The sequence below is a fragment of the Portunus trituberculatus genome, chromosome 38 (genome assembly GCF_017591435.1).
Source record: "Portunus trituberculatus isolate SZX2019 chromosome 38, ASM1759143v1, whole genome shotgun sequence".
In the NCBI taxonomy this organism is placed as follows: Eukaryota; Metazoa; Arthropoda; class Malacostraca; order Decapoda; family Portunidae; genus Portunus; species Portunus trituberculatus.
The window spans coordinates 3,013,303-3,031,454 of record NC_059292.1 but is presented as its reverse complement, the minus strand read 5'-3'; the positions used below and the strand labels follow the sequence as shown (position 1 = coordinate 3,031,454).

The 18,152-nt window shown below is 39.9% G+C and overlaps 1 protein-coding gene across 1 annotated transcript; it reads right to left on the bottom strand.

Annotated features, from left to right (window-relative positions):
- Positions 1–2,966: 2,966 nt before the first annotated feature.
- LOC123514742 (DDB1- and CUL4-associated factor 10-like) lies at positions 2,967–17,799 on the bottom strand. The gene is made up of 6 exons (XM_045272839.1): positions 17,378–17,799; positions 14,712–14,825; positions 13,740–13,937; positions 12,447–12,618; positions 10,921–11,130; positions 2,967–4,860 (listed from the first exon to the last, which is right to left on the bottom strand). Exons 1-6 carry the CDS (start codon positions 17,602–17,604, stop codon positions 3,634–3,636), a joined length of 2,148 nt encoding a protein of 715 aa, XP_045128774.1. The 5' UTR covers positions 17,605–17,799; the 3' UTR covers positions 2,967–3,633.
- Between the last annotated feature and the right edge of the window lie 353 nt (positions 17,800–18,152).

The window sequence follows — 18,152 nt, the reverse complement described above, 5'->3', positions numbered from 1 at the left end:
GCAAGGCTATGACTATAACCGAGCTGTCCTCACGCTTATGCAATATGAACGAATAATTGACGGTGGAAAATAGAGAGAAATGATGGTAGAAATGATATCTGAAAGTGGTCGAGGTATAGAAAATCAAGCTTACAAGAGAGAAGTGGAATATGGTGTAATGATGCAATGAGATGTGGACAGAAGAAAAGTACTACAGGGTTTTCAACGTGGCTTCCTTATTACAGGGGACTGATGATGGATAATGTGATTTTGTGCACTTCGTCTGTCTATGTTCTTTTCTTTCACAGCAATGAGGCCAAATCTGGATGTATAACAAATATTACATAAGGCAAGAGGTTCATACTTTATATATATATATATATATATATATATATATATATATATATATATATATATATATATATATATATATATATATATATATATATATATATATATATATATATATATATATATATATATATATATATATATATATATATATATATATATATATATATATATATATATATATATATATATATATATATATATATATATATATATATATATATATATATATATATATATATATATATATATATATATATATATATATATATATATATATATATATATATATATATATATATATATATATATATATATATATATATATAAACAAATAAATGAAATAACATGTTTAATTGAATATATCAACAAAATCACAAATCTCTAGAGACAAAACAAGAGGGGCACCTGAGTTTTTAACTTTCTACCACACTGTACCCTTCCAGCTCTAGTGTTACCTGTGTGCACTGGTCACTAAACAGTACAGCCTGTCATGCATTGCTACTTGCCCATGTCTAGTAATGAACTATAGACTGATAAGTGTTCCTAATAAATCATCAAGACCAGGCCATGTTGGCAGTAAAGTTTAATCTTGTGCTAGTTTGTAATTCCTTCAGTTGCTTAGACTTCCTCTACTGGCGGTGTTCCTAAACCAGCTTCTTTAACAAAGGGAATCACACCATTGCTTTCTGTCACACTGAGAAACAGCTATAAGCCATGAAAGAACTGGAGACTGAACCAGTGACAGAACAACACAAGCACAGCAATGACTGCCTTGGGACAAGCAGTTTGGTCAACCTTCACAGTATGGTCACTACATAATAGTTCTACAAAAATTTTACTTATAATGCATTTGTTACATATTTTGAAATACTTTACATTGTAATGAAAAGTTTTCCATTTTATTCATAGGAAAGTGAATTATCTACACAATACACCAGTATGAGTCAGCTGTCAAGACCTAACCCTGATATCTGGAAGTTCCCTACTATTATTGAAAAAATTCTGCTACATTTTACAATTTCTTATGTCTGAGTATCACCAGACCTTCAAAAAACTCAATGGAATCCAAAGAAATTTGTCACACAGAGAAAATGTAAAGAATACACTACAGCAGTGGATCCCAACCTGTGGCAAGCTTACCACTAGTAATATACAAAGGCCTTCCAGGTGGTACATGAACACTTTTGGGATCATATGTGATTTTTAGTTAAATTTAATTAATTAGTTTCAGAAAAATTATATTGCTTTTCGCGAGATAACCTGGCATCGATCAGCTGGTGAAGAAACAGATGCATCCTTCACATTAAATTTTGTTGTTCCTTGTTGTTAGGTCTTTAGTTTGTTCTATTTGTGACTAAATTTATATTTGCTGGAATTGAGTTTTCTGTAACCAGGCAATACATGGGGACTGTACAGGAGCTACAAGTGGTACTTGCTCATTAAAAGTTTGAGAACCACTGCACTACAGTCATGCATATTTGCATAAGTCGAATCAACCTACAAGACTTCAATAAATCATGCAGGTATAACACGCTGGTGTAATTGGCTTATGATCATAATCCACTCCAACGTTGTTGTTGGAAACAAAAACAGTCAGACGGCTAGACTTTATCCTCGAAAACCCAAAGAATTAAAAAAATATGGATAATTAAATTATGCTCCATCACTTTAAGAGTGCAGCATGAATAAACAATGTCTTTTACCCTCTGCATTAGAGTGCTTGCCATTAGCAAATGTTCAAGTTAAATCACCTTTTTTTTCCACCTAAGTGAATAATTGATCACCTGCCAAGCAAAACAAAAGAAAGTAATATTTGGTGAGGGTTGGATAGTGTATTGGTTGTAGGTATAATCCAGTGTGTCTCGTACCCAGTGTCACTTTTGGCATTACTCTTCTCTATCCTCCAACTTCAAACACTGTCACCTTTTCTTCCTCCTCACACAGTAGTAGCACCTACTTTAACTTGATATATTTTCCTTGTCACCATGTATCTTCCCATTTCCCATTCTGCAGACGATGAAGCAATTGACAACTATCATTCCACTATTTTTATACCCTTCTAAACTTAAAATAGATCTATCCATCTCTCAATATATGTACACTTACTACTTTCATCAGTCATTGCATTCATACTACAAGCATGTCAAATAAATAATCTCTACTGCCCCAATTATTCTCATCAATTCATGGACAACAAATAATTAATGGCCTAATTCAAGTAGAAAAACTCCAGTGTACATTATCAAAAGGATTAAAACCACCTTGAACATCACAATCAACTGAGAGGTAGAGGAATTCAATATGGAAAAAAAGATACCATAAACTATCAATTAAGGATATGTTTGCAGATACAGCATAAAACAATTAAATACTTAAATAGTTGAGACAATGTTAACAATGACATGCAGACATCCTTAGAAAAGAATGAACAAATTAGTAAGATACTTGGAATTTCACACTTACCTTTCGAACACCACCACTATTAATAGATCTATCAGCGTTACCTAGAGGCAGTGTAATCCACTAATAAGCACACCACCACAACACACAGAAGGCAGCAGTGGTACAGTATGTACCTCCCAATAGGGGTTACACAGCCACTCAGTGATGAGGAGCAGAAATAAAATGCATGGTGGACTAAATAAATTTAACATGAGAAATAACTATGAAGACATTGCAAATGAAAATAATATGTAAAATTACAGCAATTTTGTCAACCTTCAAATGCAAAAAATCTGGTTCCTATTAAAATAAACAAAGTTACCACTTTCTTTTCAACCAAGTGACAGGCTACACTCACAAATGCATGACACACATACACAACCATCACACACTTGGCTGACTTGCCCAACACAGTGTTTACACAGCCACCACCCTGTCCATGGGGAGGTGGAGCACTGCTGCTGCTGCTGGCCACCTTGAGCAAAACAGAGGCTTCAGCTCAATACTGTTTTTCTTCTTTCAAACAAGGAAGACTTGATGGAAAGCAAGTACCTAAAAGTCATTTAAAAAAGATAAAAATGGTGAAGTAGCTGCTGCTGCAAGTCTGAAGTACCAATGCCAGGCAGCTTCAAGTTCTGGGAGAGGGGGCAGAAGGCAATCAGAGCAAGGGGTCTGCTTTCTCCCCCCCAAACACTGTTGATAAGTCAGCATCTCACTGCACCACCCCACAAAGTGCAGTGTTCAGCAAAAGGAGCAACACATGACACAACGGTTGAGAGGCCCACACCGCAGAGTTCAGGCTGAGGCGGCCATGCACAACCACCACTTGTCTTGACACTCACTTCTCCCCTCAGGACACTAAAGAACTGGCTGGTGCCACACAATCTTGCCATTAAGGCAGCCAGAGACTAGAAGGCAATGTGTGGGAGAGAACTTGGTACTTACAACACAGTTTGAGTGACAGTTACTAGTAGACACATCATAGAGGGTCTGTGGCTTATCCTGTACACACGTGGATAGTTCAGAGCAGTTTTTGTCAAACATCATGAGACGCACACCGTGTGAATACGGGGAGCAAATGAGGCGACCATCAGCATTGAAGCACAGTTCCTTGATGAAACCACGGCCAACATTGGGTTCCTCAATGTAGTGGGTGAGGCGGGGAATGTTGCGTGCAATCTTGTGGTTGGGATCCACCTTGCGGTAGTATCGGGGGTAGTTCTGGCCCGGCTGCAGCAGCACAATGGCCCGGTGGTTCCCTGATCCTGTACGGATGTAGAAGGCATTCTGGGAGTCCAGGGCAGCAGTGGGTGCAGTCCGACCTGCACCTGCATTCTCCCGGGCACCCTCACGCCCTGTCTCTCGTCTATTTCGCAAACTGAAAGTCATGTTGTGGTTAAGGCGTGGAAGGGCAGCCCAAGATGCCTCTCCATTGGATCCACCCGAGGGACTGTTGCTGCTGCTGCTGCCGCTGCCTCTGCCTCCAGTCCCACCACCGCCCTCGCCTGCCTCCCGCATGGGTCGTTGGCGGTCCTGCCTCATTCGTTGTTCCTCCCGCCGTTCACGGATGTGTTCCAACGCCTCAAATACGTCCATTGAAGTAAACCGAAACTGTATGTCTATGCCCCCACTGCCACTACCACTGCTTCCCACTGCAATGCCCGCACCATCTACAGCCAACACACTACCGTTATTTCTGCTTGTTTCACCCTCTCCTCCACTACCACTTGCCTCTCCTCCACCACTCCCACCTCCTCCATCATCCACTTCATCCTGGGGACTGTGGCGCAACGTAATCTCCATTCGCGGGCTGAAGGTCACAGACAAGTGCAAATTGCCATTGCCACTGCTGCTCTCACCACTGATTCCAACACTGGCACTACTACTGCTGCTGCTGCTGCTGCTGCTGCTACTGCTACTGCTGCTGCCCATGGGCCGGCCGGGAGAGGCTGCCAGCTGTACCTCAGGCTCAGGAGTGGAGGCAGGCACGTCATCATATGAGATATTATGAGAAGGTGCATCATCCTCATCCTGGTCCTTACAGACAGTGACACCAAGATCCTGGATGTCATGTACACAGCTCCACTGTAAGACAATACATAATATTTTACCATCACAATAACAACTCATTACTAATCAACAACTCAGTCTGGCTCTCAATACTCACAGCAACCAACATTTCCCACCACTCAAGAGTCATCAGTAATATTCCTCAGCAGTCCTCAGTAACATATAGTTCATCACTCACCATTAACACAGCTCATGACTTAGCCTACATCAATCACTACCACTCACTTCCAACTAATCACCTCCTAACTACTCATTATATACAGTGGAGACTCAATAATCGAACGTCTAAATACTCAAACTTTTCAATACTCGAATGCAAAAGTTTGATTTACTCAAAAAAATACCTGATAGTCCACACACATGGTTGTAAACAAAGGCTCCCTTGTATCCCCTTCCCCCCCCTCCGCCAGTTGTGACTTGTGCTGCAGCGGTTATCAGAATAACATTCTCCTGCATTCTATCTGTAGTTTTTCATTTATAAACTTACATTAACACCAAAGGCTTATTATTGGTGAAAATGTCTGGTAATCAAATGGCTGCACATTTGGTCATATACAAAGCTCTGTCATCTCCCTTCTCGCAGCTGCCACTGTACCGTCCTAATGTCCCATTACTGGTAAAATCGGTAATACCAGTATTACCATAATACTGGTATATCGGATGCCAATGCGCATCCCCAGGCCTACCTAGGGCTGCCGCAGTCTTGAGAAAAACAATATTCTTCTGTGTTCTGTCGGTAGTTTTTCATTTAGAAACTTACGATGGCACCAAAGAGCCTTATTAGTGATGAAAATAAGGAATCTGGTGAGAGTGCAAGTGTTAGTGAGCCACAATACTCCAGTAGTGGATTCACAGGAATCACACCGGGAAAAAAGTTACAAAGACGTTTATTTTTATGTTTGATGACTTGTCCTCCAGTGACCTCCCTCCTCCCCCCCACTCTCCTCCCTTCCTCTTCTAAGTTATTCATCACCAGCCTTCACTTAAGGTATGTACAAAAAAAAAAAAAAAAAAAAAAAAAAAAAAAAAAATATATATATATATATATATATATATATATATATATATATATATATATATATATATATATATATATATATATATATATATATATATATATATATATATATATATATATATATATATATATATATATATATATATATATATATATATATATATATATATATATATATATATATATATATATATATATATATATATATATATATATATATATATAAACTTGAGCTTTGCTAAGATTAGAACGAATTACCTGACTTGTAGGTATCAATAGCTCAATAGTCGAACTTTTTAATACTCCAACAGCCATTTGGAATGAATTAAGTTCAAGTATTGAGTCTCCACTGTACTCAGTTTTTACCAAGCACCAGTCAACACATCACTACATCTTCATCTCAGGTATCTCTTGCTAAAACAGCTTCTATGAAGTTAAGTGTTTTGCGGCTTCTCCGCCAATTTTTCTCACTCCACCAACTGTTAACTCTGTACAAGGGCATTATCCGTCCTTGTATGGAGTACTCTTTGCATGTTTGGGGGGATTCCACTCATACAGCTTTATTAGATAGGGTGGAATCAAAAGCTTCTCATCTCATCAACTCCCCTCCTCTGACTGACTGTCTTTAGCCTCTTTCTCACCAGTGAAATGTTGCATCCCTTTATATCTTTTATCACTATTTTTATGCTAACTGCTCTATTGATCATGCTTTCCCTCCTATGGCCTTGCTGCACATGGCTTTTTCTTTTTCCTCTCATCCCTATTCTGTCCAACCCTCTAATACAAGAGTTAATCAGTATTCTCAATCATTGATACCTTTCACTGGTAAACTCTGGAACTCCCTACCTGCTTCTGTATTTCCATCTTCCTATGACTTGACTTCTTTTAAGAGAGAGGTGTCAAGACATTTGTCACTGGCTTTTGGTTAATTCTTTCTAATCTTTTAGGGAGACTGCAGTTCCAGTGGGACCTTTTTTTTTTCTAATATTTTGTTGCCCTTGGCTGCTCTCCCTCTTGCATAAAAAAATAAATAAATAAAAAATCTTTGAGTCATTCAAATTTAACTAAAGAACATTTTCAAACCTTGAATACCAAGTGTATGTGTGTGTGTGTGTGTGTGTGTGTGTGTGTGTGTGTGTGTGTGTGTGTGTGTGTGTGTATTTACCTAATTTACCTAATTGTAACATACGGGAAAAGAGCTATGCTCGTGTTGTCCCGTCTCCATATCTATTAATGTCCAGCTTTTTCTTAAAATCATGAATATTCCTTGCGTTGACCACTTCCACGTCTAAACTATTCCATGCTTCCACCCTTCTATGAGGGAAGCTATATTTTTTCACATCTCTCCTATAAGTGGCCATTTTAGTTTTTCCCATGCCCTCTCGACATTCTTCCATTCCACATACACAGATCTTCCCTATCCATTTTTTCCATGCCAATCATCACTCTGTATATTGCTATCAGGTCTCCCTTTCTTCTGTTTTCCAGGGTTGGAAGTTGCATTCTTTTCAGTCTGTCTTCATAAGTCAAATCTCTTAAGTCAGGCACCATTTTCGTTGCAGCCCTCTGTACTTTCTCTAGTTTCCTTATGTGTTTCTTTAAGTTCGAGCCCACTGTATTGTTGCATATTCAAGCCTCGGTCTTATCATTGCAGTAATTATTTTCTTCATCATTTCTTCATCTAGATATACGAACGCCACTCTTATGTTCCTCAATAAGTTCAATACTTCTCCAATTATTTTGTTTATATGTCTCTCTGGCGATAGGTCATTGGTAATTGTCACCCCAAGGTCTTTTTCTTCATGACTGGTTTTATGTCTTCATTTCCTATCTTGTACATACTCCTGATTCTTCTTTCACTCTTGCCAAACTCTATGTGTGTGTGTGTGTGTGTGTGTGTGTGTGTGTGTGTGTGTTTCACTGTTTGATCTGTTTGATCTGCTGCAGTCTCTGACGAGACAGCCAGACATTATCCTACGGAGCGAGCTCAGAGCTCATTATTTCTGATCTTCAGATAGGCCTGAGACCAGGCACACACCACACACCGGGACAACAAGGTCACAACTCCTCGATTTACATCCCGTACCTACTCACTGCTAGGTGAACAGGGGCTACACGTGAAAGGAGACACACCCAAATACAGGCAACCCCCGCTTAACGAAGGTTCAAACAACGAAATTTCGCTACAACGAAGGTTTCATTTTACTACCATCTGCTCATTTAACGAATACCAAACTTGCTTGAACGAAGTTTTATCCAGATAATTTTTTCCAAGTTTGAAAACCCCGCCGTATCACGCAAGCCGACAGCCTTTTGAATACACCAGCGCCTCTCGTGGACAACAGGCGCACCACTCTCACTCCCCTTCCCTTCCCCGCTCTTGGTTCAAAACAATAACAGTGTCCAGCACCAGCTCCTCATCTCACGCTCAACATGCCACCAAAACGCCCTGCAACCAGCCCTGCAATGTCACCTACCATTGCAAAGAAGAAAAGGAAATCTCTTACTCTCGAAGTGAAGCTCGATATAATTCACAGACACGAGAGAGGTGAGAAAACTACTAGCATTGCTCGCCACCATGGCTTACCTCTATCTACTGTGTCTACAATTTTCAAGTCAGCAGATTCTATTAAAAAGGCTGGTGTGACATTAACTTCCTTACAAGCGAAAAGAACCACCCGTACTCGTGACTTTGCAATGGAGAAAATGGAAAGTCTTTTGGAAATGTGGATTAATGACCAGGTACGTCGCCGCATGGCTGTATCTACCGCGTTCATCACTGCCAAGGCACACTCACTCTGGGAAGATATCCAAGCACAATTACCTGAGGAGGAAAAAGCAAAGACTCCCTTTGGTGTAAGCAAGGGATGGTTTGATCGTTTCCATAAGCGAGCTGGTTTACACAACATACAGATAACAGGTGAGTCTGCCAGTGCTGATCGTCCTGCTGCTGATGCATTTCTGTTTGTCTTAAAGCAACATATCTCAAGTGGTGGCTATTGTAGTAAACAGGTAATTAATCTAGATGAAACTGGCCTGTATTGGAAAAAAATGTCATCAAAGACCTTCATCTCCTAGGAAGAAGAGAAAGCTCAAGGATTTAAGGCAGCCAAGGATAGGCTAACTCTCACACTCGGTGGTAATGCTGAGGGCAACCTAAAACTGAAACCTCTCGTTATTTACCAGTCAGAGAACCCTAGGGCACTGAAGGGTTTCACAAAGGCACAACTTCCAGTTATTTGGAAATCAAATAAGAAGGCCTGGCTCACTTCGTCCCTTTGCCAAGATTATGTGTGTGAGTATCTCTCACCAACATTAAAGGAATATGCAGCAGCAAATAACATAGCTAACCGATTCCTGCTGCTCATTGATAATGCACCAAGCCACCCACGTGCCACGGAAGATTGGGCTGATAACATAGAAGTCCTTTTTTTGCCACCAAATACTACATCCTTAATCCAGCCCATGGATCAGACTGTCATCGCCACCTTTAAAGCCTATTACCAGCGACACACTATGGCTCAGCTGGTGCAGGCACTGGACAGCAATCCTGAGCTCACCATCCAGCAATACTGGCGGAATTATAACATCAAGAAAGGGATTGATAACATCACAACGGCATGGAATGAGGTGGATAACAAAACTATGAATGCAGCCTGAAGTAAAGTTTGACCTGAAGTGGTCGCTAACTTTACTGGATTCGTCCCTGTCAGCGTCACCGACCTCCGTAAAGACATTGTTCGGCTGTCACACCGTGCTGGCTTTGAGGAGGTGGATGAAGAAGATGTTCAGGAGTTGCTGGACAGCCACAGGAAACCCCTGACTAACAAAGAACTTGAGGAAATGTTAAATGAGCGAGCTCACCAGGAAACGACCGAACCTGAGAAAGAACGAGTGCTAACAATTAACTTTTTGCAAGAATTTTTTTGCAAAATAGAGAGTGCCATTGATTCATTGAAAGAAGTGGATCCAAATTATGCCAGGAGTTCTACTGCAGCCCATGAGATAGAAAAAGCACTCGGTTGTTACAAAGAAATATTGGCTGCGAAGAGACGCAAGGCTACACAACCATCAATCGAGTCTTACTTCAGGCCATCCACTCCTTCCACCAAATCATCAGTGTCACCAACACCTTCACTCTCAAGAGATATTGCTCAGTCCATCTCTTCAAGGTCATACACGCCCTCCTCTCCTGTGGCGTCCACTTCATTCCCCTGTGACCAAGACTCACCAGCTGCTGACTCACCAGACGTCATAAGCATCAGCTGCTCATCAGATTCTGACTGAATGTGTAAGTAATATTTGCACTACTACTTATAATTTGTTGTAAAATAAGATGCTTAAATGGTGCGTAAGTTTTGTATGCGGTACAATGATGCGCCGTTTGTTGACATCCCACAGTTGCCGGCTAGTGTCTTTCCACTCTCCCTCCCTTGTTGTGTCTCAGTGTCGCCTGCAGGCCACCGCATACTGCACTTTTGAGGCACTAGAGGCTGTGACATATAGCCTGCACGGCCCCAACCTACCTCCAAGAAGAAGACTCTCCCTCCCTTCATAAATTTAAGATAATCAGCCATAAAGTTAGTTACATAGATACATTAGTGTACATCATGATTAAACTGCTTAAATGTTTAACTTCATAATTTTTACTTTCATTAAACCTTTCACTGTACTATGATGCATTCTCGCTTTGTTTACTCTCAATGTTAGTTCAAGTCTAAAAAAAAAAAAAAAAAAAAAAAAAAAAAAAAACAGGGGTCAAAATGTTATAGTTGGTTCACTTAACGAAGTTTCGCTTAACGAAGTGTTTTTCAGGAACGTAACCCCTTCGTTAAGCGGGGGTTGCCTGTATCTCCACCCGGCCGAGGAATCAAACCCCGGTCCTCTGGCTTGTGAAGCCAGCGCTCTAACCACTGAGCAACCGGTGTGTGTGTGTGTGTGTGTGTGTGTGTGTCTGTGTGTGTGTGTTTTGTGTAAAAGAAAATTAAAATGATAAGGAAAGATAACAGAAGAGAGCAGAGTAACAGGAAAGAGAACTTGTGATGAGCCACGTTTACCTCAGAAGACTCGTCCATGGAAGTGTTGCGTGAGAGGATGCACCAGCCTTGGGGATGCACCTGCAGGGAGTGGATGACTTCAGCCTCATTGGACTGAGGGAAGTCTGAGATGAACTCCACCCTGTTACGCTGGGCATAAAACAGGTGGGTAAAGATGGCAGCTTGTGGCAGAGGTGTGTTGGACAACTGCATCAACCGGTACATGTTGGGCTGTGAACAAAAAAAAAGTATAGACAATGCATACTAAAATTGTATTTTTACTCAGAGGTAAATAACTGCAATGAACAAAATGTATGTTGAACTTAATAAGTTTCTACTCAAGAGTAACAGAAGGACTGGAAAGCAGAGATGGATGGGTGGTCACAGTATATTGGACATAAAAAAGGCTTCTGATAAAGTCCCTCACAGCAGACTACTTTGGAAGTTAGAAAGCATAGGAGAACTGAGAGGAACTTTGTTAGATTGGACAAGGGATTATTTGAAGGATAGAGATGAGAACTGTGATCAGAGATACATACTCATCTTGGGGTAAAGTAACAAGTGGAGTGCCACAAGGATCAGTGTTATACCCCAATTATGTTCCAGGTATATGTAAATGACATTCAAAATGGGGTAAACAGTTATATGAATTTGCTTGCTGATGATGCAAAATTGCTAATCAAAACCTGAGAGGACTATTAGATGCTGCAGGAAGATATAAACAAAATCTACGAGTGGAGTAAGAAGCGGAAATTAGAGTTCAATGCCAAGAAATGTCATATAATGGAACTAGGAGAGTAAGAGAAGACCAGTATGGAACTATCAGATGGGAGAGGAACAAATAATGAAGACTAAAGAGGAAAACAATCTGGGAGTGATTATACAGGAAAATCTAAACCCCGAAAAACACATAAGTAAGATATTTGGATTAGCATATAAAATGATGACTAATATTTGAGTGGCATTTCAATTCATGGACAAAGATGTGATGAAAAAAATCATCACTAGCATGATGAGTACTAAGCTGGAATATGCAGCAGTGATGTGGTCACTGAGCTCTAAAAAAGATATAAGAAGATTAAAATGGCTCCAGAGATAACTACAAAGATGGTGCCGGAACTAAAGGACCTAACATATAAAGAAAGGCTGAAGGAAATGGGACTGCCAACCTTACAAGATAGAATAGAACGAGGAGACCTATTAACAATGTATAAAATAGTAAATGGCATTGAAAAGATAGACAAGGAAGACCTAGTGCTGGTGACAGAAGCTAGAAGGACAAGAGGACTTGTAAAGAAGGTTAGGATGAGGCAGTGTGTGAAGGATATTGGAAAATACAGTTTTCCACGTAGAACGGTGAAGTGGAATGCATTGAGTGATGAGGCCGTTACACCACATAATGTGCATAACTTTAAAGAAAAATTGGATAAATGGAGACAGGACACTATGAGTCCCGCTCAAACCCTGTACAATACAACTAGGTAAATAAACACACACACACACACACACACACACACACACACACACACACACACACACACACACACCTTGAAGTCCTGTAGATCCTGAGCCAAGTGTTCCAGACTCAGGTTGTGCACCAGCACCATGTAGCCCCCAGTGGTGCACATGACAAGCTTGCTGCAGTCTGGGCTCAGCCGCATCCGCATCAACCCCTGCATCTTGAACAGCTCAGTTGGCAGCAGGCTTTCTTCAGTGTACCTGGGAAGGAAGGAAATGCTCATATGTGGATGTGTAAATAAATCTGACTTGCTTACTATCCAGGTGTGTGTGTGTGTGTGTGTGTGTGTGTGTGTGTGTGTGTGTGTGTGTGTGTGTGTGTGTGTGTGTGTGTGTGTGTGTAATTCACCTCCTCGGTTGTCTGCTGGTCACCCAGCCAGTCTTCCCCATTACAGAGTAAGCTCAGAGTTCATAGACCAATCTTCGGGTAGGACTGAGACCACAACACACTCCACACACCGGGAAAGCGAGGCCACAACCCCTCGAGTTACATCCTGTACCTATTTACTGTTAGGTGAACAGGGGCCACACATTAATAGGCTTGCCCATTTGCATCGCTGCTTCCCGGGACTCGAACCCAGCCCTCTTGATTGTGAGTCGAGCGTGCTAACCACTACACTACGCGGTGTGTGAGTCAACTGACTCAACTGGGTGTGTGTGTGTGTGTGTGTGTGTGTGTGTGTGTGTGTGTGTGTGTGTGTGTGTGTGTGTGTGTGTGTGTGTGTGTGCACATTTACTTAAATGTGCTATACAAGATCTGTCCTAAATTTGTTACCAACACAGTTATGATTGGAGTTTTTAGCAGCATAGGAATAAATTGGTAAGAAAAAGAAAACAGTTTTAAATGTATGAATGGTGGCACGGCCCCGATGATCTCCAAGTGAGGTTTATCTGCATGTAGTTTAACAGTGTCCAGATTAGATGTGATGAAGGTGGTGGGTCTCCATGTCATGATACAGTACAGATACAGCAATGCTGCTGTTAGAGTGGAGTGATGCTGAGTCTTAATAAACTATTGGTTTTAGTGGTGATTAAATTATGCAAATGCATAAGAGGTGCAGTGGTATGATGAGTTAGCTCTGTGGGAAGTCAGGAGCAGTAGTAACAAGGTCAGTTAATCTCTTTTCTAACGATGAGAAGGGTTCCTTTATAAACAATTGGCAAACTGGAATTTACACATTGTGTTTCTTAAAGACTATTCATAAATGAGCCATTCATAAATTAGAATCAATAAACTAGAGACATAGGCAAATATTTTTGCAAATGTCTTAAAAAATTTGCAGTACTGACATCATCATCTCAGACACTGATCTCCCACTCACCCATTTATGTCCCAACCCAGAATCTTGCCATCAAAGCCAGAAGTGACCAGGATGCCATCTTGTGCAGAGTATTCAATATTCTTGACCCAGTTAGTGTGGCCCTGCAAGAGTCTAATGCGCCGCTTGAGGTTGCGCACATCCCAAAGGGCAACATTATGGTCATCACTGCATGAGGCAAACACTCGAGAGTCTAGGAACCTGAAAGAGGCAACAAGTACTATTAGCAATAACGAAAAATGTTTTAAGATCATCATAAAAATACCCCTCTCTCTTTCTCTCTTGCTCTCTCTCTTGTATGTTCCCTGTGTACATCTATTTCATTTTAATAATCAATATTCAATAATATTAATAATATCTAACCATGTGTAATGTAACTCCTCAAGTATTGGATTATCAGATTACAAGATCAAGACAGTATTTTGATCCTAAACAGATTAGTTCCTTACATCAAATCTTATGACATATCACACAATCTTAGCAGAGACAATTAATATAATGAACAAAATAGCAATGACAAATTTTAACTAAACAACAATATATGTACTTAAACTGTGTGATCCTTTCCAAGAAAACAAAGTAGAAAGGATACAAAATATAACAATTAAGATGGTACTAAACATAAAAGATTTAATTTATGAAGTAAAATTTGAAGAAATAGAGTTGCCAAGACAAAAAGGAGAAGCAAGGAGATGTACACAAAATATACATATAGAGAATTTAAAAAAATCAACTATCATTGTGAATGTCAAAAAGGGTATCAGAAGCAAATACCACAAAAAAATCATAAAAATTATTCACTAGCATAAACAATATAGATTCTCCAATATAATTTGAGATGTATGGAATAGCCTAAAAAAGACCACTGCAACAAGGAAAGTATATCAACTGAGGTAAATACTGAGTAAATACAGATTTTGAGAGAGGACCAAATAAGTTAATTAAGGCATATTAGACAAATACACACACACTCACTTGATACAGTTGACACAGTTTTCATGTGCATGAGGTATGTGGTGCACCTGCCGGCGTGACAGAGGGTCAAACACCATCACCGCGCGCTGCTCACACGCTGCCACCAGGTGACTCCTGCAGAAACCCATGGGATCCAAGATCAGTACACTTTATCTTCTGTATTTTGTTTATTTTGTATTATTGGACTTGGGTATGGTGGAGGCCGGAATCATGTTAAACTTCACATTTTCAGACTAGTTGTCCCCATGAAATACGACAAGTACACTAAGAGAGTTAAAATTGTAGTAGAAACAACTCAGGCCATCACCAGCTCTGGCATAGTAACTCTATATTCTTTACTTTTTCTCCACATATATACAGTTGTGACCAAAGACAACTTCTAAGAGACATTGGTAAGTGAATGAGCAATCAGCAAAACATATATATGTACCTATACCTACGCATCTGCTCTGGAAGAAGTCCAACTTGATATAAATCCTTAATATACATCCTATTTACTTGGTATACCACTTTTGTTTGGAATACAACCTGTGTAATGCTCAAAATGAATGTTGTCAAGTTTTTTTCATATTTAATGTAATTGCTTTTGTATTTACTGTATTTGACAGTATATAAAACTCACTTTTTTCCATGAAGATGCCAAAAAAAATTTGTGTCAGGTATACATAAGAATGTGAGCCTTCCCAAAGATTTAATTTTGAAATTTCCTTTACCTGTACACCCGAGGACTTACACTGCTGTATCATATGCATGGGTGCTATTTCATATTTTTCAACCATAATATGATGTAAGAAAATTATGAAAACAAAAACACGGCCCTGTTCAGTAACACACCAAATGTGAGGTTGACATTTCCATACCTGTCAAGTCTTGCATTTTTTGAGTATGTCTTATGTAATTTCTATGATTTTCAAGTCTTATAACATAAGTTGAAAATCTTACGTTTCTCTCCACATGTGACGTATTTTTTTTAATGTGTTTGTTTTCAACAGTTTTAAATAAATTTCCTTTTTCAAGTATTATATTTATGACACCTCTCCCAACATATTGCGATGTGCTTCCTTTAGTTCCTTGGCAGTGATGAAAGGGTCAGGCCTTGGGTGTGTCTTCTTTTCTTATGGTTTAATTACCATTTTATACACAAACTTATATTTTCTAACACAGAATCTTACAGCAAGACACCAAGTGGCTTGACAAGTATGCATCTCAGTCTGGGCTGCGTTTTTTGCCTCACCTCCATGGCCTTGGTTTCATTACTGGAATCACGTAGGATATCTTTCTTATTGTGATTGCTTACTTTTTGTTCAGCTGTACCATTAGCTCCCTTTAAATACTACATGCTTAAATACATTAAAAGGTTTTTTTTCCTAAATATGGTCAAGTAGTGAAATAAGTGTGGCTATGATTTCTTTCGTCACCTGTACTTTGATTCTAATCATTTTTTCTCATTATGTTGTTATCACTACCTTTCATGTCTCCATGGAGGTTCATTTGATAAAATAATGACATAAAACCAATGAAAAAAATAAAAATAAAAAACTACTGTGAATCTGAGGAGAGGACACACTCCCAGTGTGACTCCCAGACTGGAGAACATGTGGCTGCCAAATTGCCTGCTTTTATCTATCTATTCAGTTTTATGAAAAGCTTTATCTGAAACCTATTTCTTTGAGAAAAGAGCCACATGACAACCTAGGTTTGACTGATTTTTTCATTCTATTCATATGCAATTTATTTTTAGGATCTATTATTACCTATTTACCACCAAAACTGCACAGTATGACTTACTTTTGACAATAACACTTAATATTTCAATGTGCAGCAAAGGCCATATTCTTGCCACAAAGAGCAGGCCTGTGTTCATGTTGCCGCTTCTTTATTCTAAACAAGCAAAGCACAGTGAATTCAAGCTCATTTAATATCACATTCACTATTAGAAAATCAATTTTCAGTAATCACTTTGTACAAGGGTATCATACTGAGAGCATTTTATCCGTTGTTAACAAAGCATTATGAGGAAAAGAGCACTCAGTGGACCCATAAATTCACCCCTGTTCACCACCTGCAACTTCTACTTGAGACTATTACTTGGCAGTTTTTAGAATACAGTGAAGCAATCAGAAGATTAAACATGAAGGTTAGGAATGATACAAGATTTAAAAGTGGTACACCTTGAAAGCAGTGTGATATGCCTTTTTCTCCAAACTGAGCTGCCACGTAAGATATCACAGTAGCTGTCACAATGTAGACAAAACGTATGATATATAGTTGTGTTAATTGCCCCAACTCCAAAAATAAGTTTATAGTGGATTTCAAGGTCAACATTTTCCAAATTCACCAAAAAAATTTGATCATACACCAAGAGGAAAGCTATACTAAGGAGTGTCTGGTGTTAAGAGTACTAACATGTCTTCCATCCTTCAAAACCAACGAAATTCAGAACAGGATTCCAACCTAAATGCTGAATCACAAAACCTCACTCTTCCACCATGAACCTTTACATAAGGTAGAACACTGTTGTGACTGTTCAATATACGTGATTTTGACCTTTCCCTGGGCCTGCCTGGTAGCAAAACCCGTACATTTGTGTGTGTGTTATGAAGGACAACAGATATGAGCACACAATGGTAGATGTGCGCGTGTGTGGGCGCATCATGGGACCTTACCCGTCTGGGGAGAACTCGAGATTGAACACTCCTCCATGGCCGATGTAGCCTGTCTTGGGGTCGTTCTCGCGGGGATCCCACGAGGTGCAGGGGATCATGGAGGAGTAAAGGGAGCGCCTGATGCCAGACTCCCAGCCCAGGCTCGCTCTCAGCCCCGCCTCGCGCCTCCTCAACTCATACTCAGGGAAGCAACTGCCATACAGCCGCCCAGACTTCACCTTAGGCATTTTCTCTGGTCAGGGCTGCAACTCCTTGGCTTCTCCAGTATCAGGGCTCTCTTGACTGCCAGGGTCGGGAGGATAGGGCGTCCACAGAGGCATGAAAGACACTAGGGGCCGCCAGCTGAGGGAACCTAACTTTTCTCTGCTCGTCCTCGTCCCCGACAAAAACTTTCCAGGCCAACCCAAACAAACATTTCTTAACAGAGCTGCTCAATTTATTTACTTCTCTTTTGTCATTCCCATATTGAAAAGAAAATTACATTTAACCAAACTATTAAATATTCAAAGAACTGTGATGAAATTTGAGCGTGATATATTGTCACTGTAACAACGGAATTTTCTTTATAATATATCTTTCTTCTACATTTTTTTCTTTTTCTAATGATGGATACAGTCTTATTGGTCACTGCAAAATGAAACGCAGTAATAGCATGTAATGTGGAACAAGGCACGTGCAGTGGTAGTACCTTGAGGTAGGTTACGTACTACAATGAAAGTGATATACGCACACCGTAGTCCACCTCGCGCGTCATTACTCCAGCATTTCCTCGCAC

Coding starts and splice junctions, on each gene's coding strand:
- LOC123514742 (XM_045272839.1), bottom strand. CDS start 17,604: ATGCCTAAGGTGAAGTCTGGGCGGCTGTATGGCAGTTGCTTCCCTGAG. Junction 13,938..14,711: donor AACTGTGTCAACTGTATCAA/GTGAGTGTGTGT, acceptor TGCCTCTTTCAG/GTTCCTAGACTCTCGAGTGT. Junction 4,861..10,920: donor CCATGGACGAGTCTTCTGAG/GTAAACGTGGCT, acceptor ATTGTCTTACAG/TGGAGCTGTGTACATGACAT.